Source organism: Capricornis sumatraensis, chromosome 13 (assembly GCF_032405125.1).
Source record: "Capricornis sumatraensis isolate serow.1 chromosome 13, serow.2, whole genome shotgun sequence".
Classification (NCBI taxonomy): Eukaryota; Metazoa; Chordata; class Mammalia; order Artiodactyla; family Bovidae; genus Capricornis; species Capricornis sumatraensis.
In genome coordinates this window covers 31,365,374-31,391,438 of record NC_091081.1, presented here as the reverse complement: position 1 = coordinate 31,391,438, position 26,065 = coordinate 31,365,374, and the positions used below count along the sequence as shown (strand labels likewise).

The 26,065-nt window shown below is 39.3% G+C and overlaps 1 protein-coding gene across 2 annotated transcripts in view; it reads right to left on the bottom strand.

The window, feature by feature from the left end:
- ATG5 (autophagy related 5) overlaps positions 1-24,695 on the bottom strand; it is a 116,052-nt gene extending 91,357 nt beyond the window's left edge. The window contains exons 1-3 of one of the 2 annotated variants that reach the window (XM_068985004.1): positions 24,337-24,695; positions 17,875-18,038; positions 4,059-4,186 (exon numbers count right to left, since the gene is read on the bottom strand). In XM_068985004.1, coding sequence (XP_068841105.1) covers positions 4,059-4,186; positions 17,875-17,982 — 236 coding nt within the window. In that variant the 5' untranslated portion in view covers positions 17,983-18,038; positions 24,337-24,695. Of the gene's footprint in view, positions 1-4,058; positions 4,187-17,874; positions 18,039-24,336 lie in introns of those variants that run through there. The other variant, XM_068985005.1, reaches the window with a different exon arrangement.
- Positions 24,696-26,065: the final 1,370 nt, after the last annotated feature.

Sequence of the window (26,065 nt, the reverse complement as noted above, 5' to 3'; positions counted from 1 at the left end):
TTTTTAAATATTAAAGACATAAAGAATGTAGAGGATAAAGCACTAAACAGATAAAGCCTCCCTGGCACCTCTTTACAAACTGACAATATATTAAGTATTCAGTATATGCATACCACTGTTCTTAAATATTTTTCTATTCTAATATGGAGAATTTAACATGTAATGAGAACATATAGAATCAGAGAAAACAACAACAACTAACAAAAAGAATTATCACCACATATAGCAAAAAGATCCCTGAACTAAGAGCCTCAATATATGGTCCTACTTGCTCATTTGAGTAAGTTATTTTATTTATCTGAGTCTCAGTTTTATCAATAAAAAAACTTATTTAGATTCATTTATTCATTCAACAAACATTTACTTAGCACCTCTTCTGAGCCACTGCTTAAGCTACAAAGCACCTGCTCAAGCACCTCACATAGATGATTAAACATCTGCAAAATAATTAATATAAATAGGAGAAAGGGTTATTATAGAGAGAAAGAATATCAATTTATACTTTCTTCCTCCTTTTGGGAATTGTCTAAACTGGTATTCGATTTTCTTTCTCACTTGAATTTACTTAAAACTTCAAAAAGCATAAGGCAGGTATCATCCTCCTCCTCAAATAAATTCCTCTACTCTTTTTTTTTTTTGATAATTTTAAATAATTTTATTTATTTATTTTTGGCTGTCCTGGGTCTTCATTGCTGCGTGGGCTTTTCTCTAGTTGTGACAAGAGAGGGCTACACTTCATTGCAGTACTCAGGATTTTCATTGTGGCGGCTTCTCTCATTGCAGAGCACAGGGTCTAGGACGTGCCAGCTCACATGTGCAGGCTGGGCGCAGCTGAGGCTCCCAGGCGCTAGATCACAGTATCAACAGTTGTGGAGCACAGGCTTAGCTGCTCTGCACCATGTGGTATCTACCCGGATCAGGGATTGAACCTGTGTCTCCTGCACTGGCAGGCCGACTCTCCACCACTGAGCCACTAGGGAAGTCCTCCTCTACTCTTTAGACATCTTTATGGTCTCAAAAGTCCAAGTCTTACAAAGTTTCAGAATGATTATCCTATCCAATGAAGCCTACTGCTTAAATGCTAGGTAGATATTGACAGCCTAATTCCAGGAAAATAACTCATATCACACAGGAGAAAATTGCTATGGTTCAGAGCAAAAAGAGAACAGGTCAGAATTTAGTCCAGAGGCTTTGGATTACATTCATGCCTCAGTAAATTATTCATTCCTCAAATATACAGAGTACCTAACAATACTAAAGGAAACGTTGTATCAAAAGCAGTTAAAGGGCTTCCCTGGTGGCTGGCTCAGTGGTAAAGAATCCAGCTGCCAATGCAGGAGACATGGGTGTGATCCCTGGTCCAGGAAGATCCTACATGCTGCGGGGCAACTAAGCCCATAGGGCACAACTACTGAGCCTGTGCTCTTGAACCCAGAAGCTGCAACTACTGAGCCCACGTGTTGCAATTACTGAAGCCCATGTGCCCTACAGACAGTGCTCAGCAACAAAAAAAGGCCACAGCAATAAGAAGACTGTACATAGCAATGAGAGAGTAGCCCGGCTCTTACAAAGACAGAAAAGCCCACATAGCAATGAAGACGCAGCACAGCCAAAATAAATAAATAAAACTATAAAAAAAAATTTTAATAGCCATTAAATGAGCGCATAAGACATAGCTATGAAACTGATATCATACATAAAAAGTGAACACCCCCAAAACTAAAATTAAGACAATGTGAACACAACTGCTTTCACATAAGCTCTCTAAAAGGAAAAATAACTTCACTGTTTAATAAAAGATTTTCAGAAAGGATAAATAATGACAAAGTAGGAACACAAATCTTGAAGACAACATAACAGGGAGCTGCTGCTGCTGCTGCTAAGTCGCTTCAGTCGTGTCCGACTCTGTGCGACCTCATAGACAGCAGCCCACCAGGCTCCGCCGTCCCTGGGATTCTCCAAGCAAGAACACTGGAGTGGGTTGACATTCCCTTCTCCAATGCATGAAAGTGAAAAGTGAAAGTGAAGTTGCTCAGTCGTGTCCGACTCTTTGTGACCCCATGGCCTGCAGCCTACCAGGCTCCTCTGTCCATGGGATTTTCCAGGCAAGAGTACTGGAGTGGGGTGCCATTGCCTTCTCCGCGTAACAGGGAGAAATGGGACCAAATGTCATTTACTGATATCATACATAGAATACAAACCTACAGAAGACAAATCACATCAAATACAAAAATAATCACCACACAAGATGAATTAAAATAGCAGCTGAAAGATGAAGACTTAATAACCATTTACTATAAAAGCTAAGTTGAAGTTTCTCATCGCTTCCAAAGTTTCTCAGTTGGAGGTGGTTTTACATCCCATGCCCTGCAACATATTTATTATCACAACTGGCAATAGCGGGTAGGGGCCAGGGCTGCTGCTAAAAATACTGCAACATACACAGTAGCCCTTCCACAACAAATAATTATCTGGCTTCAAACATCAATACCACCCTTGCTGAGAAACTATGCTTTACAATGATAAAACTAAAAAGCCCACTGTCAGTCACATCAGTTCTTCTTATGGTAATAGATAACTGTAGCCCGCCAGGCTCCTCTGGCCATAGGATTTCCCAGGCAAGAATACTGGAGTGGGTTGCCATTTCCTTCTCCAAATCGACAACTAATGCACATAAAGCAATACAATTTCAATATCCAACTATAATATAGATAGAACTATCAAGAACATAGATATATCCTATTGCTACTCACCCACAATCTTTCCCCCTCCTTCCTTTCCCTCTACTCTCCTGATCCTTGCTGCTCTTATACTTCTTTTAAGCCACCTTCCCATTCCAAAATCTCCAATTCTTCTGAGAAATAAAAAGAAAACAGAAAACACTGACTTATCTATGCTGCCTGAGGTCTAGAATTATTCAAGAGTCATGAATCTGATAATGTGATTATGAAGATCTGTATTGTTTTGATTAAAAAATGAACATTATACCAAAAAAAAAAAAGTTAGTGACGTGACCCATGACTCAATACAAGATATTACCTTGTATGTTTCTGAATCATTAAGAGAAATCTAATTACTTGTGGAAATTAATCAGCACAAGGTGAGTTCCAAAAGTTCACTCCTTATTTCTAAATGATCCTTGGATTCAAGACAGTTGTACTTATTACATACCTACTAGCTTTCTTTTATTTGCTTTAAGCCTCTTTTAAAATTCTTCATTTTTTACTATTCCCAGATTCAGACAGCAAGTCCATTATTAAACTATTTATATTCTTCATATTTCACTTAAAGCTTGACTCAGTCTGTACCTTTTTCATTTACCTACACCTATATGGAAGCATTTCAACACCTATATCCCAGCATATCTTGGGTCATTTTATTCTTCTTCCTGTAACTTCTTTAATTTCCTTAAATATTTTTGGAAGCACAATGACCAAAGCTCCCGGTAACAGAGGAAGCACAAAATTACATCATCTGTAGATAGATAAGCCCAGATTTGGGATTTATTTCCAGTATGTTTCTGAAAAAGGATATTTATTTTAAATGTTTCTGAAAAAAATAGTACTCTGATATATCATCAAAATTATTTTTCACATAAAAAGGAAATCAATATACTTTAACTACTAGACCAAAGCTAAACAACATAACACAGTGGTCAACTGTATGTGGCAATCAGTTTGAAAGATGCCCCTTCAGGTAATCATGTGTATATAAAGATCTGTTTATAAAGATTTTAGAGACAGAAACAAAACTGAACAGTATCACAGAGTGACTTATTCATATTTTAAATATATGTTAAAAAAAACATAACCAAATATACTATTATCATGTCATATAAAAAATCTATTGATGAAAATATATAAATCTGTCCCATGCATCCAAATAGAAAGCAGAAATATTTCCAATAAAATATTTTAGCATTGATTTAAAATCCACTGTATTATAGAGCTAGACTAGTGATTTCTTGCACAGAACTTTTAAAAAACTGCTTCAAGGCACTATATTTTCTTAAAGCTATCATATACTCAATGCTTAATAATGCAGAAAAATTCACTCACCATTTCAGTGGTGTGCCTTCATATTCAAACCATATCTCACTAATGTCTTCTTGTCTCATAACCTTCTGAAAGTGCTTTTTCACTTTGTCAGTTACCAACGTCAAATAACTTACTCTTGGCAAAAGCAACTGAAATGAAAATTTATAAAACCATATTTATTTACTATTTTTTTCAAAAAGAAATACACTATATGCTTTTAAACTACATTTTGAATATTCTGAAAAAGTCATGTTTTTTGCATTATTTTGAATATACACAAGGCAAATTGTTTTTTATAGAAAATCAAAGGCTAAATGTTAAGATGACTTAAAATTTCTTATGAGGTCATTACTTGATGTATAGCTTATAGGGTAAATGCCTAGAATAAACAAGTCTATGTGTAATCCTTCTGTAAAAGTTTTTTCCAAATAAAAATACAATGCAATCAGAAGCCATACTATTTAGGATACTTATTAGTTCTATCAAACTTAACCTGAAAATTAATATGATTCACCTGAGTTAATTCAACTTCTGGGAAGATAATCACCTCAGTGTAATGCACACTTTGACTTATCAATCCAGACTTCTCAGTTAATCCATCATATTTTGATAATCTACTGTGTACTGACTCAGTTGTGTGAAGAACACCAAGGCAAGGACATAATCTATCCTCATCTACAAGGCTAAAATAAAGTGGAGGTTAAAAAAAAACTCCTAAAAAGTACTTACAAAACTACTTCATGGCAGCAACAGAAAGGCCTTTAAAGGTCAGCTTGATTTCATTCGGTAAACAATGACGCCCACTATGATACCACAAATAAAATGATATGATGAGAAATAGTGAAAAAAGTGAAAGTGTCAGCTGCTTAGTCATGTCTGACCCTGCAACCCCATGGACTGTAGCCCACCAGGCTTCTTTGTCCATGGAATTCTTCAGGCAAGAATACTGGAGTGGGTAGCTATTCCCTTCTCCAGGGGATTTTCCTGACCCAGGGATCAAATCCATGTTGCCCACATGCAGGCAGGTTCTTAACCATCTGAACCACCAGGGAAACTCCAAAGAGAAACAGTACTTGAGGGTTATTCTAACCATTGTATATAAAAGACTGCAATAAGATTCTAGACAGGAAATCTCTTAAGGAAATACTACATGAAATGAGAAAGAAGGAATGGAAAAGTAGGAGAGGCCTGGAAATTAGAACAAATTTTGGTGAGTGAACTCCGGGAGTTGGTGATGGACAGGGAGGCCTGGCGTGCTGCAATTCATGGGGTCGCAAAGAGCTGGCAACGACTGAGCGACTGAAATGAACTGAACTGAACTGAATGAAGAAATCTGAAGGAGGTAAGAGACGTTAGATGGCTAACTCTTGAGCTACACATTCACATCTTTAAATGCAATAAAGCACAAGCTTAGAATATAATGCTGATGAACTGGGGTCCTGCTAGTGTCAGTCAACACTAATCTGTCCTATGGAGGCTGGACCTACTTGGGCTTTGGAGAGAGAGAAGTCTGGAAAGGAACACTGAGGATGGTATAGGAAGAACCGGAATAGTATGAAGGCCGTCAGTGTTATTCCCCCTAGGAAAGGAGCCTAGAAAGAAAACATAAGAAAGCAATGATTTATTTAAAGAACCTACAAGTAGATAAAAGGAGGAACTTGGCAAAAAATTCATGTATTCTCCTCCTTTGCAGGAGAAGCTCTAGCCATTTCTTGCTTTCCTAAGGTTCTGTTTTCTTTTGCTGGTAAAATGGTTTGTTACTCTCTTTCAGCTGCTTCTGTGAATGGAACTCTGCATCACTTTTCATGTTGCTTATTCAAAGTTATGTTTTTTTGATCAGTGAATCAAAGAGAATTATGTACTGGGCTGGGAACTATATACAAAGAGAAATATTCTGGTTCAGGGATCGATCTTAATCAATGAAGATAGAGGGAACAGGCTCCAGTTAGGTAAGACAACGTTACAGTGGTCCTAGGGGCTACAAGGTAAAGAGTGTGAGTGGTAGCTGGAATGCTCCAGTATGGAAAAAAGGTGCCCATACTAGGAATAAGCTGTAGGATAGGAGTGTGAATTGAACAGAACATGAGTTCCTCTGTTTAAAAAATTTTTAAATTTTCTGGTCATGCCACACAGCAAGTGCAATCTTAGCTACCTGACCAGGGAGGGATCAAACCCACGCCCTGCTTTGGAAGCATGGAGTCTTAACCCCTGGACCGCCACGGAAGTCCCCAGAAGCTCTTCATTTATTATATAATGAAACAACTAAAATGTGATTAGAGAAGAAAAGAAAAAGGAAACTAAAAGTTACTAAGTATAAGGAAAAGCACTAGTTGTTTTACAGGAAGTATTATTATCACTTCTATTTTACATACAGCTTGAATATTAGTAACTTGTCAAAACTATATTCTATTAAAGAAATCACAAAGAAAAATTCATTAGCATCACAATGACAGAATCAAGTACAGATGTAACATGGACAGTCTCTAAGAAATTAAAATATCATGGTAAATTAGCCATTTTTAAAAAATAAATAAATATAATCTATTCGTCCAACAGTTCTGCATTATTAAATCCAGGACTTTAACCAGTTTGTTGGGCATTACATACTTATCTACTCTGTAGAGAACGATATTCACCTACGGAGATCATAAGGAGGAAGATGAATCAGGAACAAATGAGCGTGGGTATCAGCTCTTGATTTTGGAAAGACCTATACTACATGTACAAGGTTCAGCTAGAGTTGCTGAAAAATTCACAGAAGATTTTCATGATACAAAAATTTCTTTCCAATAAGGAATGAGTAATATTAGAATGTAAGCTCCATTAAGACAAGGGTTTTCATCTGTTTTGTTCATGGCTAACATTCCCAATGGCCAAAATAGTGCCTGCTTTATAAGAGGCGTATAACAAATATTTGATAAAGAATCAGAGATGCCAAAGGTTAAAAGTATAACAAAAGGTCAAAAGTGATAAATTTTAAAAGAATGCTCATTCTTAAGACAGAATCCACACTCACACTAAAATGTAGCTGGAATCTTCTGTTCTACATTGGCCTGTGGCAGTAATCTGTAACTAATATAAATATAGTAGCACTAAGAAAAAACTAGATTAGGTACAGATACAGTTTATCCAGTAAATATTTAAATAGGTAAAATGGAAAGAAAATAACAACAAAAGCATCGCCCTGCCTTCTACATTAGGATTGTATCACACAAGAATTTTCTTTGGTATATCTCATTGGTTTACTTCAAGCTCATTTTTTAAAACTGTGTTAAAATATACCTAGCATAAAATTTACCACGTTAACCATTTTAAGCAAACAGTTCAGTGACATTAAATACACTGACACTGCTGTGACTATCCCAAATACACTGACACTGCTGTGACTATCCCAAATACACTGACACTGCTGTGACTATCCCAAATACACTGTGTCATCCATGTGACACCCATGACTATCCACCTCCAGAACTTTCCATCCAATTCTGTACCTATTAAACAATAATTACCTCATTCTCTTCTTCCTCCCTAGTGGCTCAAACAGTAAAGAATCTGCCTGCAGTGCAGGAGACCCAGCTTCGATCTCTGGGTCGGGAAGATCCCTGGAGAAGGGCATAGCAACCCACTCCAGTATTTTTGCCTGGAGAACTTCATGGACAGAGGACTGGTGGGGTACAGTCCATGAGACACTTCTGAGCGACCATCACTTTCCCTTCTTCCTCCCAGCCTTCCATAATCACTTTTTAACTTTCCAGCTCTGAATTAGACCCTTCTAGAAGGCAATGGCACCCCACTCCAGTACTCTTGCCTGCAAAATCCCATGGACAGAGGAGCCTGGTAGGCTGTAGTCCATGGGGTCGCTAGGAGTCGGACATGACTGAGTGACTTCACTTTCACTTTCACTTTCATGCATTGGAGAAGGAAATGGCAACCCACTCCAGTGTTCTTGCCTGGAGAATCCCAGGGATGGGGGAGCCTAGGGGGCTGCCATCTATGGGGTTGCACAGAGTCGGACACGACTGAAGTGACTTAGCAGCAGCAGCAGCAGTTACATCTAAATGGAATCATAAAATATTTGTCCTTTTGTGTCTGGCTTATTTCACTTCCATTAATGTTTTTAAGGTTCAAGTTCTTTTAATACAAAAAGGATTAACCCCTCCAGGGACACTCTCCACTATATGGACTCTTATTCTTTTATTCCTCATTCACCACTCAGTATGACACACGTGATACATTTTTTTCCCCTCTGTATAGCCAATAAGGAATACATGTTTTATATAGTTGTATAGATTACTTGACTTCCGTGGTGGCTCAGCAATAAAGAATCCACCTGCAACACAAGAGATGCCAGCTTGATCCCTGCATCGGGAAGATTCCCTGGAGAAGGGAATGGCAATCTACTCCAGTATTCTTGCCTGGGAAATCCCATGGACAGAGGAGCCCAGTGGGCTACAGGCCACAGGGTCGCAAGAGTTGGACATAACTTAGCAACTAAACAAAAACAACAGATTACTTATGTTTCAGGGGAAAACTGCCTGTAATATTATTTGTTTACACTAAATCCTATTTTGTCCAAGAACTTTCAGTTATAAAATTAGAGATTCACTTAACAAACAAACATAGAATTAAAATACACTAGAATCCTCTAGCAAACAGAATCCAACAACATATTAAAAAGATCACACATCATGACCAAGTGGGCTTTATCCCAGGGATCCAAGGATTCTTCAGTATTAGCAAATCAACCAATGTGATATACCACATTAACAAATTGAAAGATAAAAACCATGTTTATCTCAATAGATGCAGAGAAAGCCTTTGACAAAATTCAACATCCACTTATGATAAAAACCCTCCAGAAAACAGGCTTAGAAGGATCATACCTCAGCATAATAAAACCCATATATGATAAACCCACAACAAACAAATTATCCTCAATGGTGAAAAACTGAAAGCATTTCCCCTAAAGTCAGGAACAAGACAAGGGTACCCACTCTCACCACTACTGTTCAACATAGTTTTGGAAGTTTTAGCCACAGCAATTAGAGAAGAAAAATAAATAAAAGGAATCCAGATTGGAAAAGAAGATGTAAAACTCTCACTGTCTGCAGATGACATGATCCTCTACATAGAAACCCCTAAAGACACCTCCACAGAATTACTACAGCTAATCAATGAATATAGTAAAGTTGCAGGATATAAAATAATACACAGAAATCCCTTGCATTCCTATATACTAACAATGAGAAAACAAAAAGAAATTAACAAAACAATTTCATTCACCACTGTGATGAAAAGAATAAAATACTTAGGAATAAATCTACCTAAAGAAACAAAAGGCCTATATATAGAAAACTATAAAACACTCTTGAAAGAAATCAAAGATGACACAAATAGATGGAGAAATATACCATGTTCATGTATGGGAAGAACCAATAGAGTGAAAATGAGTATACTACCTAAAGAAATCTATAAATTCAACGCAATTCCTATCAAGCTACCAATGGTATTTTTCATAGAACTAGAACAAATAATTTCAAAATTTGTATGGAAATACAAAAAAACCTCAAATAGCCAAAGCAATCTTCAGAAAGAAGAAGAATGGAACTTGAGGACTCCACCGGCCTGACTTCAGACTATACTACAAAGCTACAGTCATCAAGACAGCATGGTACCAGCACAAAAACAGAAATATAGATCAATGGAACAAAATAGAAAGCCCAGAGATAAATCCACACACCTATGGATACCTTATCTTTGACAAAAGAGGCAAAAATATACAATGGAGAAAAGACAATCGCCTTAACAAGTGGTGCTGGGAAAACTGGTCAACCACCTGTAAAAGAATGAAACTAGAACATTTTCTAACACCACACACAAAAATAAATTCAAAATGGATTAAAGATCTAAATGTAAGACCAGAAACTATAAAACTCCTAGAGGAAAACATAGGTAAAACACTCTCTGATATAAATCACAGCAGTATCCTCTATGACCCACCTCCCAGAGTAATGGAAATAAAAGCAAAAATAAACAAATGGGACCTAATTAAACGTAAAAGCTTTTGCACAACGAAGGCAAGTGTAAGCAAGGTGAAAAGACAGCCTTCAGAATGAGAGAAAATAATAGCAAATAAAGCAACTGACAAAGAATTAATCGCAAAAATATACAAGCAGCTCATGTAGCTCAATACCAGAAAAATAAACAACCCAATCAAAAAATGGGCCAAAGAACTAAACAGACATTTCTCCAAAGAAGACATACAGATGGCTAATAAACACATGAAAAGATGCTCAACATCACTCATTAACAGAGAAATGCAAATCAAAACCACAAAGACGTACCATCTCATGCTGGTGAGAATGGTTGCTATCAAAAAGCCTACAAATAATAAGTGATGAAGAGGGTGTGGAGAAAAGGGAACCCTCTTTCTTTAGGAATAAATCCCACTGTTGGTGGGAATGCAAACTAATACAGCCACCATGGAGAACAGTGTGGAGATTCCTTAAAAAACTGGAAATGGAACTGTCATACGACCCAGCAATCCCACTGTGGGGCATACACACTGAGGAAACCAGAATTGAAAGAGACACAGGTACCCCAGTGTTCATCGCAGCACTGTTTACAATAGCTAGGACATGGAAGCAACCTAGCTGTCCATTGGCAGACGAATGGATAAAAAAGCTGTGGTACATATACACAATGGAATAGTACTCAGCTATTAAAAAGAATGCATTTGAATCAGTTCTAATGAGGTGGATGAAACTGGAGCCTATTATACAGCGCGAAGTAACGCAGAAAGAAAAACACCGATACAGTATATTGACACATATATATGGAATTTAGAAAGATGGTAACGATGACCCTATATGCAAGACAGCAAAAGAGACACAGATATAAAGAACAGACTTTGGACTCTGTAGGAGAAGGCAAGGGTGGCATGATTTAAGAGAATAGCATTAAAACATGTATATTACCATATGTGAAACAGATAACCAGTCCAAGCTCGATGCATGAAACAGGGCACTCAAAGCCGGTGCACTGGGACAACCCTGAGGGATGGGATGGGGAGGGAGGCGGGAGGAGGGTTCAGGATGGGGGACACACGTACACCCATGGCTGATTTATGTCAATGTATGGCAAAAACCACTAATTACTATAAAGTAATTAGCCTCCAATTAAAATAAGTTAAAAAACACACTAGAATTCTGCTCCATTTCAATGTGTGAGGCATCACATTAGGTGATGAGGACAGAGCAGTGAATGAGACAGAAAGAGCTCTTCCTCTCATGAAGCTACAGGCTTAAGAGAAAGACAGTAAAGACAAAACTACAGATGCGATGAGTGTGAAGAAGTAAAGGATGTCACAGGAGCAAACAGCAAAGAAATTTGCAGGAAAGCTCAAGGAAGGCCTTTACAGGAAGTAAATTTTAAGGCAAGAGTCAAAAGGGAAACAGGAACGAACCAAACATGGGTGGATTTGGATATCTGGGTGTGAGTAGGGGTGGGAGATACTTCTGTTCATTCTAGCAGAGGGAACTGCAAGAAAGGTATGCCGTGAATACAGAAGGACAAAGAATGGCACACAAGGAATTATGACAATTTGAGTATGACAGGACTGTAGAGGTTTAGGACAGAATAGTACTGAAGGAGTAAGGGACCAGACCATGAAGAACCTTGTAAACTACATTAAGGATCCTAAAGGCAATGAAAAGCCACTGAAGGTTTCCAGCTGGCAGGTGAAAAGATTAGATACGTGTTTTTTTTTTTTTTTTTTTTTAGATATGTGTTTTTAAAGATTACTCTAACTGTGCAGACTGGAAAACGCAAAGAGGGCAGGACTGAAACCAGGGAAATCAGCTAATATTATAAAACCCTTATAAAACCCCTCAGTTTTCAAATGGTCTGAAATCATGGCATATGAAAGGTATAAGAAAAGTGTGAAATATCTGAGATGTAGAATCAGACAGACCCAGTTATGGCTGAATGTCAGGGATATAGGATGAGGCACTATCAAAGGATGAGTTCCATGTTAACTGCTGTAAGAGTAATTAATTAGCTAGATGATAAAACAATAGAAGATGGCAGATGACCAGGTTTTCTGGAGTAAAGATGATGAGTTCAGCTTGAAACACACTCAGTTTGAGTTCCTTCGAGACATCTAAGTGAGGTTATCAGCAGAAAGACATACAGATCTGGAGCTCAGGAGAAAAATTCCGGGGAGCTGTTAAGATAGAAATGCTCAACAAAGACATAAAAATGAAGTGAGAGCTCTAGTGGGGGAAAAAATGGAGATAGAGAAAGTCGTTCAGTCATGTCTGACTCTTTGCAACCCCATGGACTATACAGTCCATGGAATTCTCTAGGCCAGAATACTGGAGTGGATAGACTTTCCTTTCTCCAAGGGATCTTCCCAACCCAGGGATTGAACCCAGGTCTCCGGCATTCCAGGCAGATTCTTTACCAACTTAGCCACAAGGGAAACCCAAGAATACTGGAATGGGTAGCTTATCCCTTCTCTAGCAATTCTTTCTGACCCAGTAATTGAACCGAGGTCTCCTGCATTCCAGGTGAATTCTTTACCAACTGAGCTATCAGGGAAGCACCCCCCGCCCCACCGAAAAAAAAAAAAAAACAGAGAAGTGGACCAAAAAAAAAAAAGGCAAAGCAAAGGGGACCACAGGAGCAAAACCAGGGATGAGGCACTGCAGAGCTAGAGGACAGTGTAATAAAACCCAGTAAACAGCCAACAACATCAAATAGGGCTGAGAGATCAAGTAAATCAAAGCTCAAAAGCAGACTCTAGGTCTGGTTAAAAAACAAAAAAATTTTAAAAGATGTCATTAGGGACTTTGACAAGGACAGTTTTGTTGGAGCAGTGTGAAAATATGATTACAGTGAAGTAAGTGGTGGGAGGAGACAATGAGTACAGACAATCCTTTTGATAAGTCTGGCTGTGAAGGAATAGCAAGTGGTTGAAAGAAAGATGGGGTCAAAGAGGTTTGTTACAGGATAGGAAGGATCTGAGACAATATAAATGCTGCAAAGAAGTTGTCAATAGACAGAAAAAGTTCAAAGTAAAATAAATAGAGAAGGCAGAAGATGGGATCCAGATGGAAGGTAGGGACTTGCCCGAGAAGAAAGGGCACCTCTTCCATTAAAACAAGTGAGAAAAAGTGAATCTGTGCAGGTACGCTTTCACCTCTGTGCAGATACGCTTTACAGAGTTGCTGGCAGAAAGTTAAGGAAGGTCCTGTCACGTGGTTTCTGTTTTCTTTATGAAGTAGGAAGTGAGGTGAGGGCTCAGAGAAGGAGTCCTAGCAGAGGACAGACACAGTTGACTATGGACTGCTGGGAAAAGTTAGGGTCTACTCATCAATTACCACACACCTGCATGATTACCTCTGGTAAAAAGTCACAAAATATGAATGCAATTTAGTGTGTATGTTTTATATTGGATAATCTAAAGGAAAAGTAACAGTTCAAATGAATATAACAGAAACAACAAAAACTGAAAAGTTGCTTTGTTTCTAGGAAAGTTCCTTGCTAATACTCTCTGTAATATAAGATACAATTCTCAATGATTATGACACACAGAATTGGCTGAAAGATTTATACAGAGGCAACAAATCAAAATGCAGAAATAAACAGAAATATATCTAACATTAATAAGCTTTTCCAATTAAAACAGAAAATCCCAGAAGACTCTTTGAATAAAAATTATTTAATTTACAAATTTGGTACAGAGTGGATATTTTAAAATCCAGTTTCTAAGAAAGAAGCTACAAACATTAATAAAAGGAAGCTACATTCCCATTCACCCATCCTTCTTGCACCTCTACCTGAACACAAATGGATGCTTCAGGTCACAATGACAACCCTGTTATATCACCTCACCTGAACTCTAAGAATGTATGGGAAAGAGGTCTACTAGCTCTCAGGCCAAATTTTCATCCCATTTCATCTACCTCTATAAAACAGTATCATTATTATAACTCAAAGCAATTAAAAATACATTCAAGTTTAATTTACAACAAAGAGATATGTGAACTAAAATCATATTGGCACTAAAATGTTTACCGATAATAATTCTAATACTAAAACCACTGCTAGTGGTTTTGTATACAGCATTTTCTTTTTTCAGTTCCGTTCAGTAGCTCAGTCGTGTCCGACTCTGTGAGCCCATGGACTGCAGCATGCCAGGCCTCCCTGTCCATCACCAACTCCTGGAGTTCACTCAAACTCATGTCCATTGAGTTGGTGATGCCATCCAACCATCTCATCCTTTGTCATCCCCTTCTCCTCTCACCTTCAATCTTTCCCAGCATCAGGGTCTTTTCAAATGAGTCAGCTCTTCACATCAGGTGGCCAAAGTATTGGAGTTTCAACTTCAACATCAGTCCTTCCAATGAACACTTAGGACTTATTTCCTTTAGGATGGACTGGCTGGATCTCCTTGCAGTCCAAGGGACTCTCAAGAGTCTTCTCCAACACCACAGGTCAAAAGCATCAATTCTTCAGCATTCAGCTTTCTTTACAGTCCAACTCTCACATCCATACACGACTACTGGAGAAACCATAGCCTTGACTAGATGGACCTTTGTTGGCAAAGTAATGTCTCTGCTTTTTAATATGCAGTCTAGGTTGGTCATAATTTTTCTTCCAAGGCGTAAGTGTCTTTTTATTTCATGGCTGCAGTCACCATCTGCAGTGGTTTGGGAGCCCAAAAAAATAAAGTCTGGCACTGTTTCCACTGCTTCTCCATCTATTTGCCATGAAGTGACGGGACTGGATGCCATAATTCTTTGCTTTCTAAATGTTGAGCTTTAAGCCAAACTTTTTCACTCTCCTCTTTCACTTTCATCAACAGCCTTTTTAGTTCTTCTTCACTTTCTGCCATAAGAGTGGTGTCATCTGCATATCTGAGGTTATTGATATTTCTCCCAGCAATCTTGATTTCAGCTCATGCTTCATACAGCCCAACATTTCTCATGATGTACTCTGCATAGAAGTTAAATAAGCAGGATGACAATATACACCTTAGGTGCACTCCTTTTCGTATTTGGAACCAATCTGTTGTTCCACGTTCAGTTCTAATTGTTGTTTCCTAACCTGCATATAGATTTCTCAAGAGGCAGGTCAGGTGCTCTGGTATTCCCATCTCTTTTAGAATTTTCCACATTTTATTGTGATCCACGCAGTCAAAGGCTTTGGTATAGTCAATAAAGCAGAAATAGATGTTTTTCTGGAACTCTCTTGCTTTTTCGATGATCCAGTGGATGTTGGCAATTTGATCTCTGCTTCCTCTGCCTTTTCTAAAACCAGCTTGAACAACTGTAAGTTCATGGTTCACGTAGTACTGAAGCCTGGCTTGGAGAATTTTGAGCATTACTTTACTAGTGTGTGAATGAGTGCAATTGTGTAGTAGTCTGAGCATTCTTTGGCATTGCCTTTCTTAGGGATTAGAATGAAAACTGACCTTTTCCAGTCCCGTGGCCACTGTTGAGTTTTCCAAATTTGCTGGCATACTGAGTGCAGCACTTTCAGAGCATCATCTTTTAGGATTTGAAATAGCTCAACTGGAATTCCATCACCTCTACTAGCTTTGTTCGTAGTGATGCTTCCTAAGGTCCACTTCACTTCACATTCCAGGATGTCTGGCTCTAGGTGAGTGTTCACATCATCATTTTTTCTTTCTTACACTTCAGTATTTATCTGACTCTTTGTGACCCCATGAACTGTAGCCTGCCAGGCTTCTCCGCCCATGGGATTTCCCAGGCAAGAACACTGGAGTGAGTTGCCATTTCCTTCTCCACACTTAAGTATGCATGCATTTAAAGAGCAAAATCTGAATTATGCTGCATGGTTTTAAAGTTCGGTTCTTTGGTTAATATTTATGATATGCCTGTCACCCAATAATCTGCAAAAATATGACCACAGTGAAGTTTCTTTTGGGTGAAGAATTAGGAAGAATTCAAGGGAAAAAAAATCAATTATTACTAAAAACAATCTTCCTCTAACAGTTAATCTTATTATTCTACCATTTTTAATTCTATTAGAAAACTTACCCTCTAGTTCTCACAATGGTCTTTTCATATTTAGAACAGATTTATAAATAAGGAAGGAAAAATATTATATTCTTTACTCGCTTTTTTTAAGTGCAGAAAATGTGTCAAATATCATATTCTGATTTAAAAGTAAACAGTCTTAAATCATATATCTCTTAGCTTTCACTACTTTGACCAACTGGACATACACTCCTTCATGTAAGTACTATTAGAAAGCTGCCCAAGGTTAAAAGTTTTCATTAAAATAGCAAAAGCTAGTTTGGAAACAAACTTAAATGATATCCTAACCCAAGCTACTGAGGGAGAAGAGTAAAAATACATCTAATAAATGAAATGTCTCTAAAAATAAACTATGATCACTTTTCATTTTTAACCATGGAAGTTTTTCTGAAGGTGGAAAATTGCTGAGTTTCCAAAGTAAAAATGATTCAAATTTATATAATCAGTTATGATTATCTGAAAAAGTACAAAAGACTACCCAATTTCTCTGAAAGTATCATTCAGTAAGAAAACCCAGAGAATTTAAACAAACCCCCAACATGGGGGTGGACAGACTTGCATGCACTGAGTATCTAGCATTTGTGTGACATATTCCAGATTCAAGGATGCACAGAGAAAAACGAAACAGTTCCTGTACCCAACAAGTTAGAGGACGGGCCCCTAAAGGAGCTTCCTCCAGCCATCTGACTATCCCCAGCTGGGGCAGGTAGGGGACGAGCGCTGCCTCACCAGCACACAGGAGAGAAAGCCAAGGGCAAGCTCTACTAAAGTGAAACAAGAGACGGTCCAGCACCACAGATGTATTTCCACTTCTCCAGATCTTCCTGAGTAAATAATATTATGTGTGCATGCATACTAAGTCGTTTCAGCTGTGTCTGACTCTTCGCAACTCCATGGACTGCAGCCCACCAGGCTTCTCTGTCCATGGGATTCTCCAGGCAAGAATACTGGAGTGGGTTGCCATGTACTTCTCCAGGGGACCTTCCCAACCTGGGAATCAAACCCGTGTCTCATGTCTCCTGCATTGGCAGGTGGGTTCTCTACCACTAGCGCCCCTGGGAAGACTGTGTACCTGAGACACAAAGGAAAAGCTGAACTGACAGTAACTGAGAATGTCTTTGCCTACTGGGGACTATCTAGTGAAAAGGCAAGATACTATTATCGCTGACTGACAGATGCTTAAGTCTGGATCATATCGCCAACTGGAAAAGGAAAAAGAAAAGCAGACTAAAATCAAAAGATAACTGCTACTCTCGTTTTAGAACAGATAGTACACTAACTCAAATCCACAAGCCTACATGCGACAATTTGTGTTATTAAACAATATATTTCATATTATCTATATTAACTCATGAACATATGAAGACACACCCACATTCATATGTTCATTCAGCTATCAAAAAAAATTTAAATAGTTGCTTTGAATACAAAAGAACCAAATCTGAACCTATCATTTTCAAAACATCTTCCTGTTAAAAAACCACACATAACTTATGATTCATTATCATATACTATAGATGTGTTAGAAAAAGAAAGTCAAGACGGTCCCGTATCAACATGTCAGCAGTGCTTTTATCCTCTGAGCAGTAGGATTAGGTGATTCTTACCTCCTTCTTTTCACAGATCTGGGTCTCCTAACTTTTTTTCCATGATAAGCACATATTAATTGTATCACAAGAGTTGAAAACCAGCCTCTTGGTTGTTAAGAGCTTTCTCTACAGAAATGGACAAAGTTCCGACATCCCATTTGCCACCACCAGCATACTTACATAATATGGTTCTGCCTCACGTTCAGTTATCTCATCCTGATACAGGGTGAAGCAAGTTGGAATTCGTCCAAACCACACATCTCGAAGCACATCTTTGTCATCTGTCATTCTTCCAGTGATGAAAGCAGTACATATAGGCTAAATTATTTTCAGCCAAAGCCAAACTGAAAATAAAATGAAGAGTATTGGTCTGATCCTTGTAAGAATAAACAAACGTGCTCCAAAACAAAGATTATAGGAAATAAAGAATGCCGTAGAGATTATTCACTTCAAAAAACTAGATGATGGCATTCTTTAGAATGAATGCAAAAATCAGTACAACAAATTCCAAATGTGAAGCTATTATTTATTTAAAGAGATCAGGGAAGTAACTATTTCAAAGTTACATATACAACTAACAAACCACAGCCACAGTGAAACTATACTTGCAACATTCTCTCAAGCCCCAAAAAAGTATACTGCTTATCTAAAGTGAACTCTTCATTGTAACTTTTGTCTCAGTTTTCTCATCTATAAAATGAGAATAACAGCACTGACCATGTAAGAGAGATATGAAAATTAAATTCATACATGTAGAATACTTACAATAATGCCTGTAACACAGTACTAGTAGTATAAGATGTATCTGTCATCATAATTTATAGAACCAACAAGAGCGTGTTTCAAAAAATGTTTAAAAGTCGAAAACTTCAAGAACTTAGAATAATCAAAAGCATTATCTAGTGTAAACTGGAATTAGTAAAGGAAAATACAGCCAAAAATTATGCAGTGAGCATTGCTAGTAACACTCTCGATAGAGTCACAGTTTGATCTGTGGCGATGCTGAGGGCTTCACGATGATAATGACAATGATGGTGATCATTTTTTAAAAACCTCAGGCATATCTGACTCCGCAACCCAATGGATTGTAGCCCACCAGGCTCCTCTGTCCATGGGGATTCTCCAGGGAAGAATACTGGACTGCGGAGCTATTCCCTTCTCCAAAGGATCTTCCAGACCCAGGGATAGGACCCGAGTCTCCGGCATTGCAGGCAGATTCTTTACTGTCTGAGCCACCAGGGAAGCCCCTACAGGCATTGCCCAGAAGGTACTGTTTACAAATCTGCTAAACATACCATGTACTTTCATGTCTTTTCCATAGCTGTGCTCACGCTGGTGGTTCCTAACCCTAAAGTAGCCTTCCCCACCTTGTCTTCAACTGGGACAGCCTTCAGGATCCTGCTCAAAACAGCCTTTCTTCTATGCATGAATCGGGCAGAACCTCACTGCACCTTTACTTTTCCTCTACTGCAGCAGGATTTTCAATCTCGTATTCTTTCCACCATACCATATTAACTGCCAAACATCGCTTTCAACTCCAAAATGTCCATGATTAAACTTAAATGTTACTTTGTGAGTGCTTTCATAGGGAGGAGGGGAAGAAGTTAAATATTAACAGAACTTACAGTGTTCAGGGAAGAATTTTAAAAGATACTGAACTTGAAGAATGGGTAAAATATGGACAGAAGAAAAGAAGACAAATAATCCAAGCAGGGCAATACAGCATCAGCAAAGACAGGAAGTGGCAGGAGCAATATATGAGCCAACTTTTTAGGAAACATATCGGGAACAGCAGTAGACAATGAAAGAGCTGACACTGTGACGTGGTCTACTACCACACATGATTTTAAGCAAGTCACTTTACTTCACTAAGTCTCAATTTCCTTAACTGTAAAAGTTACCAGGGTTGTTCTAGAGAAAAAAATCTATAAAGTATGTGACATGGTACTGGACACAGTAAGTGCTGAGACATAAAAGCAATTATTATTCCTTTAATGTCAAATTTGTAAATATATAATGTAACTAGATCATGAAAGTGAAGTGAAAGTGAAAGTGAAGTCGAGTCTGACTCTTTGCAACCCCATACCAGGCTCCTCTGTCCATGGGATTTTCCAGGCAAGAATACTGGAGTGGATTGTCATTTCCTTCTCCAGGGGATCTTCCCAACCCAGGGATTGAACCTGGGTCTCCCACATTGTAGACAGACACTTTACTATCTGAGCTAACCAGATCATGAAGTATACCAACTAGATAACTGTAGGTTTTCAATTTTATCCAACAAGCTGTGAGGTTCTATAACGGTGAAACAAAAACAGTTATCTGGTATAGTCAGAACTATGGCTTTTCCAGTAGTCACGTACAGATGTGACAGTTGTACATAAAAAAGGTTGAGAGCTGAAGACTGATGCTTTCGAACTGCGGTGCTAGAGAAGACTCGTGAGAGTCCCTTGGACTGCAAGGAGATCAAACCAGTCAATCCTAAAGGAAATGAACCCTGACTATTCATTGGAAAAACTGATGCTGAAGCTCCAATACTTTGACTACCTGATGGAAAGAAAAGATCCCGATGCTGGGAAAGATTGAGGGCAAGAGGAAAAGGAAGTGACAGAGGATGAGATGGTTGGATGACATCACTGACTCAATGGATGCGAGTTTGAGCAAACTCAGGGAAATAGTGAAGGACAGGGAAGCCTGGCATGCTGCAGTTCACGGGGTTGCAAAGAGTAGGACATGACTTAGCAAATGAACAGCAACAACAAATCTGGTGGCAGTGCACAAAAGGCACAAAAGGAGATCTGAGTCAGAGAAAGGATAGCCAGGAAGCAACGTCTGCAACTAAGGCATAAACTAATGAGTGCCTGACCTAGACTGGTAGCAGTGGATTGAAAACAGATAGGAGGCTTTTCCAATGAAGAACAGAAGCTGGTAAAAAGACTGGCTGAGGGATAGACAAGGACTGAAAAGATTTAAATGCTTAGAGCAGGCAACAGAGTAAGGTAGTTAAAGAGGTTTTGAAACTGGACTGACATGGGTTTCAACCCTGACTTCCTCATATAAGCTGTGAGTCCCTGACATCTCCAAACCTCATATCTGTAAACTGAAGATAATTCTAATGTCACAGGTTGCTCTGTGTTTAGCACCTAGTAACCAACAACTGGAAAAATGGAATTTGTATTTAATTCCATGGCCCCTCTGCTTGCATACCTTTTGCCCCTTCTCTTGGTGAATTCTTAATCCTCTTTTAAGAGTGAACCTAACATCAGTTTCTTGAGAAGCCTTCCACTAAGCAAACTACAATCTAATTACTTATTATTTATCTTTATTGTTATACGGTATAACAACACACTGCAGTTATGTTTATCTTATCTGACTCTTGCCCCTCCCAAAACTGAACTGTGAGTTTCTGGACAGCAGAAATTGAGTCATATATACCTTTGTATCAGGGAGGGTAGCACAATTAGCACATAGTAAGTTCTGGAATTTTTGTTAAACACTGGAAAATATATAAATAAATAAAATACATAAATCCCAAGGTTACACTAGCTACTGAAGAAACTTCTCCACCTAAACTCTTTCCTAAATTGGTACAATCACACTTTAAATTCAGTGAATTTTATCATTTTAGAAAAATATTTTTCCCTCTCATACATACACAATGATATCAAATCACGCATCCAACTTGAAGGTAACATTTTCGAAGAATAGAAATCTCAAACCATGATACAGTCTACTAGAAATAAGCTTCTTTAGGGCAATGAATACTACCTGACTGCTGCTGTATTTTCTGCTTCTAATTCACAGCCTGCAAAAATGGTAGGTGTGTCCAAAGAAAAACACTTAGCAAACAGTATAGTGAGTATGATAAGAATGTAATGCACAATCAACCATCCCTTTTACAAACCAAGAACGGCTAACCTACTACCTGAAGCTGTTTTTTTGCTGACAAAATCCCCAACTATCCACAAATTACTTAAAATATCAAATACCTACTACTAGTAAATTTGTAAACATCTAAACATCTGCTGGCTGGTCTCCCTTTAAATTCAAAAGTGGGCTCTGGGTACAGCCCAGGGTTCTCAAGTTTCCCTAGTCCATTTATTCTTCCACTGTCCCAGATCAACTCTCTCGTCTCAAATTTTCACATCTCCTTCCTTACTCTCTCTCAGCTAAAGACTTGGCTTTTTAACTATTTCCTTCTATCTGGTTACTAAGGATCACTAGTTTTGAACAGGGGTTTTAATAAACAGGCCCACCCCCATCCTGAAGGATATAGTCTGTAACTCGCCCCAACCTCCAAAGGTTGAAATGTCCTTAAGTCCTTGAACCCTGCCTTTGGAGATCTCTTAGGGTTTTAAATATCATTTACACATTAGCAATTCCCACATTCACATCTTCAACCTAGACTTCTCTTCTGAACTCTGGTTCCACATACACTACTGTATACTGACATTTCCTTTGGAAATTCAGCAAGTGCCAAACAGAAGATGATTTCAGATCTCCCTCTCTCCTCTTCCTAGTACTCTGTGATCCTCCCCAAACCACTAAGCGGTAACTCCATTCTTTAGTTGCTCAGGCCTTAAATCTGGGAGTCAACCAAGAGCCCTCTTCACAGCTGACCAGCTCTAGCTTAGACACCAGTCTAGAACCTGGCTATGTCTCACCGCCTCCACTATTACCACACTGATCCAAGTCACTGTGACCTTTAACTCAGATAAATGCCACAGTCTACCAACAGAGGTCTCAACATTTCTGCAGAGAGATAACAACACAATCAGAAAAAAAAAAATTTAAAACCCAAGTCAGATGAGTTCACTCCTTTATTCAAAACTTGTGTTGTTTAGTCCCTCAGTCATATCTGACTCTTTCGCAACCCCATGGACTGTAGCCCTCCAGGCTCCTCTGTCCTTGGAATTCTCCAGGCCACAGTACTGGAGTGGGTAGACATTCCCTTGTCCAGGGGATCTTCCTGACCCAGAGATCCACACTGCAGGTGGATTTTTTTACCACTGAGTCACCTGGGAAGCCACTCAAAACCAGACCATCTCATTCAAAGTAAAAAGTAAAAGTGTTAAAAAAAAAAAAAAAAAGTCTTACCAGTAGGTAAAGAATCTGCCTGCAGTTCAGGAGACCTGGGTTTGATTTCTGGATCAGGAAGATCCCCCGCAGAAGGGAATGGCAACCCACTCCAGTATTCTTGCCTGGAGAATCCCATGGACAGAGAAGCCTGGTGGGCTACAGTTCATGGGGTCGCAAAGAATCGGACACCAGACTGAGCAACTAACATTAACTACCTACTCTGACCTGCTTATCTACATCTCTCTCCAACTTGCTCCCCTGGTGGAGCCAAACTAGCTGATATGCTCCTGCCTCAGGGACTCTGGCTGTTCTCACGGTCTTTTCCACTACATCCACATGGCACCCTTCCTTATCATTACTAGGTTTCTGCTCAAATGTCATCTTCTCTTAGGCCACCACTGTAAGTTCCTACACATGACACCAGCATGTCCCATTCCCCTTCATTATTTTTTCTCCACAGCACTTTTCACCACTCCACTTCACATATAATTAACTTTTAAATTAATGTCTCCCCTCCCCAAACCTCAAAGTGAACTTCATGACAGCAGCGATTTTTATCGTCTTCTTCACTGTTTATTGTTTTATTTTTTGTTCAGTGCCTGGCACATAACTGGCACTTCGTATCTGTTAAATTAATAAAGTGAGTCTACACTTGAAGCTTGTACATTATTCTAAAATCTCTTATCCATATAGTATCATTCTGTTCGTTTTTCCCCAATTTTAATCAGCATACCATGGTGGATCAAAGAACATGGTCAAATCCAATATAAAATCCTAAAATTTCCCTCAACTGCTGCCCTTAGCCCAACATATTTACTTTCAAATTCAAAATTCAATCAACAACTCCCTTTATGGAAATCACAAAATAATTCGGTTCAGACCCAAGTACACACAGTCCCCAAAACTCGGAAATTTATCAAGTAAATTCCAGAAGGCTTTAGAACCAGTGCCGTTTGACAGCCTCTGGGTTCTGATTCTTGCTAAAAACATGTTGTGCCTCCACACCCTTCAGAAAAATCTAGAACCAATCCAGTTTCCCTAAGCTCCTCAACTTCAGATGTGACTTGAAAATAATCCAAAGTATAATTAAAGTATATGAAAGTGCTTTGCCAACGGGAAATTGATTTTTTGGGGCACTAAATATTATTAAAATGAGACAATGAATGCTTTGAGAAGATAAACTGGGGAAAACTCCACCGATTTCGGATAGAATCGAACTGCCTACGAAATATCTACGATCTAAATAACTACTCCACGAAAAATGCAGGTCCTGAACTAAACTCTAGAGCCTGTGATGAGACCCAGGCTTCCTACCTTAGAAAGGAACGGACGTATTCCCTCCAGCGATCACACAGGCTACACCCTCCCAGCCGGCGCTAGGGCTCCGGGGGCGGCGCCTGGGCAACGCCACCTTCCTCGGAGGAACCACCTTCACCCGCCACCACCGCCCGGGGGAGCGCTCCTCTCAATGCACACGCCCCTCCTTTTTACCACACCTACCTGGCACTTCCCCAACCCTCTTCCTGCGGGCATTTCCTCACACTGGGGTGACAGACACACACATACCCTACTAGAAGCGCCGGCTTCTCCTCCGGCTTCCTGCACAGGTGAAGACGCTGGGCGGAGGAGAGAGCCCAACACACTATCCCGCCGAGATGCACCAGCCGGGAGTCCCGATAGCCCGCGCAGCCGCAGAAAGCACCTGTGCGGAGGTCGGAGTAGAGCCCAGCTGCACTTCCGCCCTCCGGTATCCAGCAAAGACGGCCCCCAGCGCCACGGAGCCCTGGAAGCCCACCGCAAGTCCAGTCACCCTCGGCGCCCGGAGATGACGTCACGAGGCCCCACGTGGCCCGCACTCCGCCCCCCGAGGTCGGCCCAACCCTGCACCGAGGCTGGAGCCAGACTTGAGCATGCGCGGACCGAGCGGTCAAACACCTGGCAAGTTCACAGTTGCTCTCTCGGCTTGTCTGTGCTTTTGGCAGTCATTGGTATTAAGAAGGTTATAACAGTTCTGTGAGAGCAGAGACTTTTACAAATACGTCGACACTGCCTCCCTGGAGCTTGATCGCGGCTTCTGTCTCCTGGCTTCCCACAGTAAAATTAATAAAATGTTGGTCTTCAAAGTGTTTTCATATCTGTTTTCTCATCTTCACTTTGTCAGAGCCACAGCATGAATTAACAGTTATTTAACAATAAAATACCTGAATACTGAAGCCCTCCATCCATCCAATTGTATATACCTTTGTCTTCCTGTTGGTTAAAATAACAAGCAATTAGTAAACTTACTCTTAAAAGCTGTTGGCATTGGATCTATATAGAAGCCTTACCAGACATTTAAAGTTAGTCTTTTAATTACACATTCCATCAAAATATTATTCTATGCATAGCGAGTAAATACTACTTTATCGTTCCTGATAATTGGGAAGATTAGGAAAATCCTAGTATTAACCACAGGATACTTTTAAATTAAAAGAAGAATCTTCTTAGGGGCTGTTGTCTATAGTTTAATGATTTATTAGTGGTGAATCACACCTTATTGGTGGGTCATCAAATCAACTTTGTGGGTCCTGACTAGCATTTTTTTAAGTGAAAAAAATTAGAAAATATCAGCATGCTTCACACATGTATGCAGGTCAAGAAGCGACAGTTAGAACTAGATATGGAACAACTGACTGGTTCAAAATTGGGAAAGGAGTGTGACAAGCTTGTATACTGTCACCCAGCTTATTAAACTTCTGTGCAGAGTACCTCATGTGAAGTGCTGGGTTGGATGAATCACTAACTGGAATCAAGTTTGCCTGGAGAATATCAACAACCTCAGGTATGCAGATAATGCCTCTCCAATGGCAGAAAGTGAAGAGGAACTAAAGGGCTTCTTGATGAAGGTGGAAAAGGAGAGTGAAAAAGCTGGCTTAAAACTCAACATTCGAAAAACTAAGATCATGGCACCTGGTCCAGTCACTTTATGGCAAATAGAAGAGGGAAAAGCGGCAGCAGTGACAGATTTTGTTTTCTTGGGCTCCCAAATCACTGCAGATGGTGACTGCAACCTTGAAATTAAAAGACGCTTGCTCCTTGGAAGGAAAACTGAAAAAAACTAGAGAGCATATTTAAAAGCTGAGACATCGCAAAGGTCCACATAGTCAAAGCTATGGTTTTTTTCAGTAGTCCTGTATGGATGTGAGACTTGGACCATAAAAAAGGCTGAGCAGCCAAGAATAGATGCTTTCAAATTGTGGTGCTGGAGAAGACTCTTGAGAGTCCCTTCGACATCAAGGAGATCAAACCAGTCAAT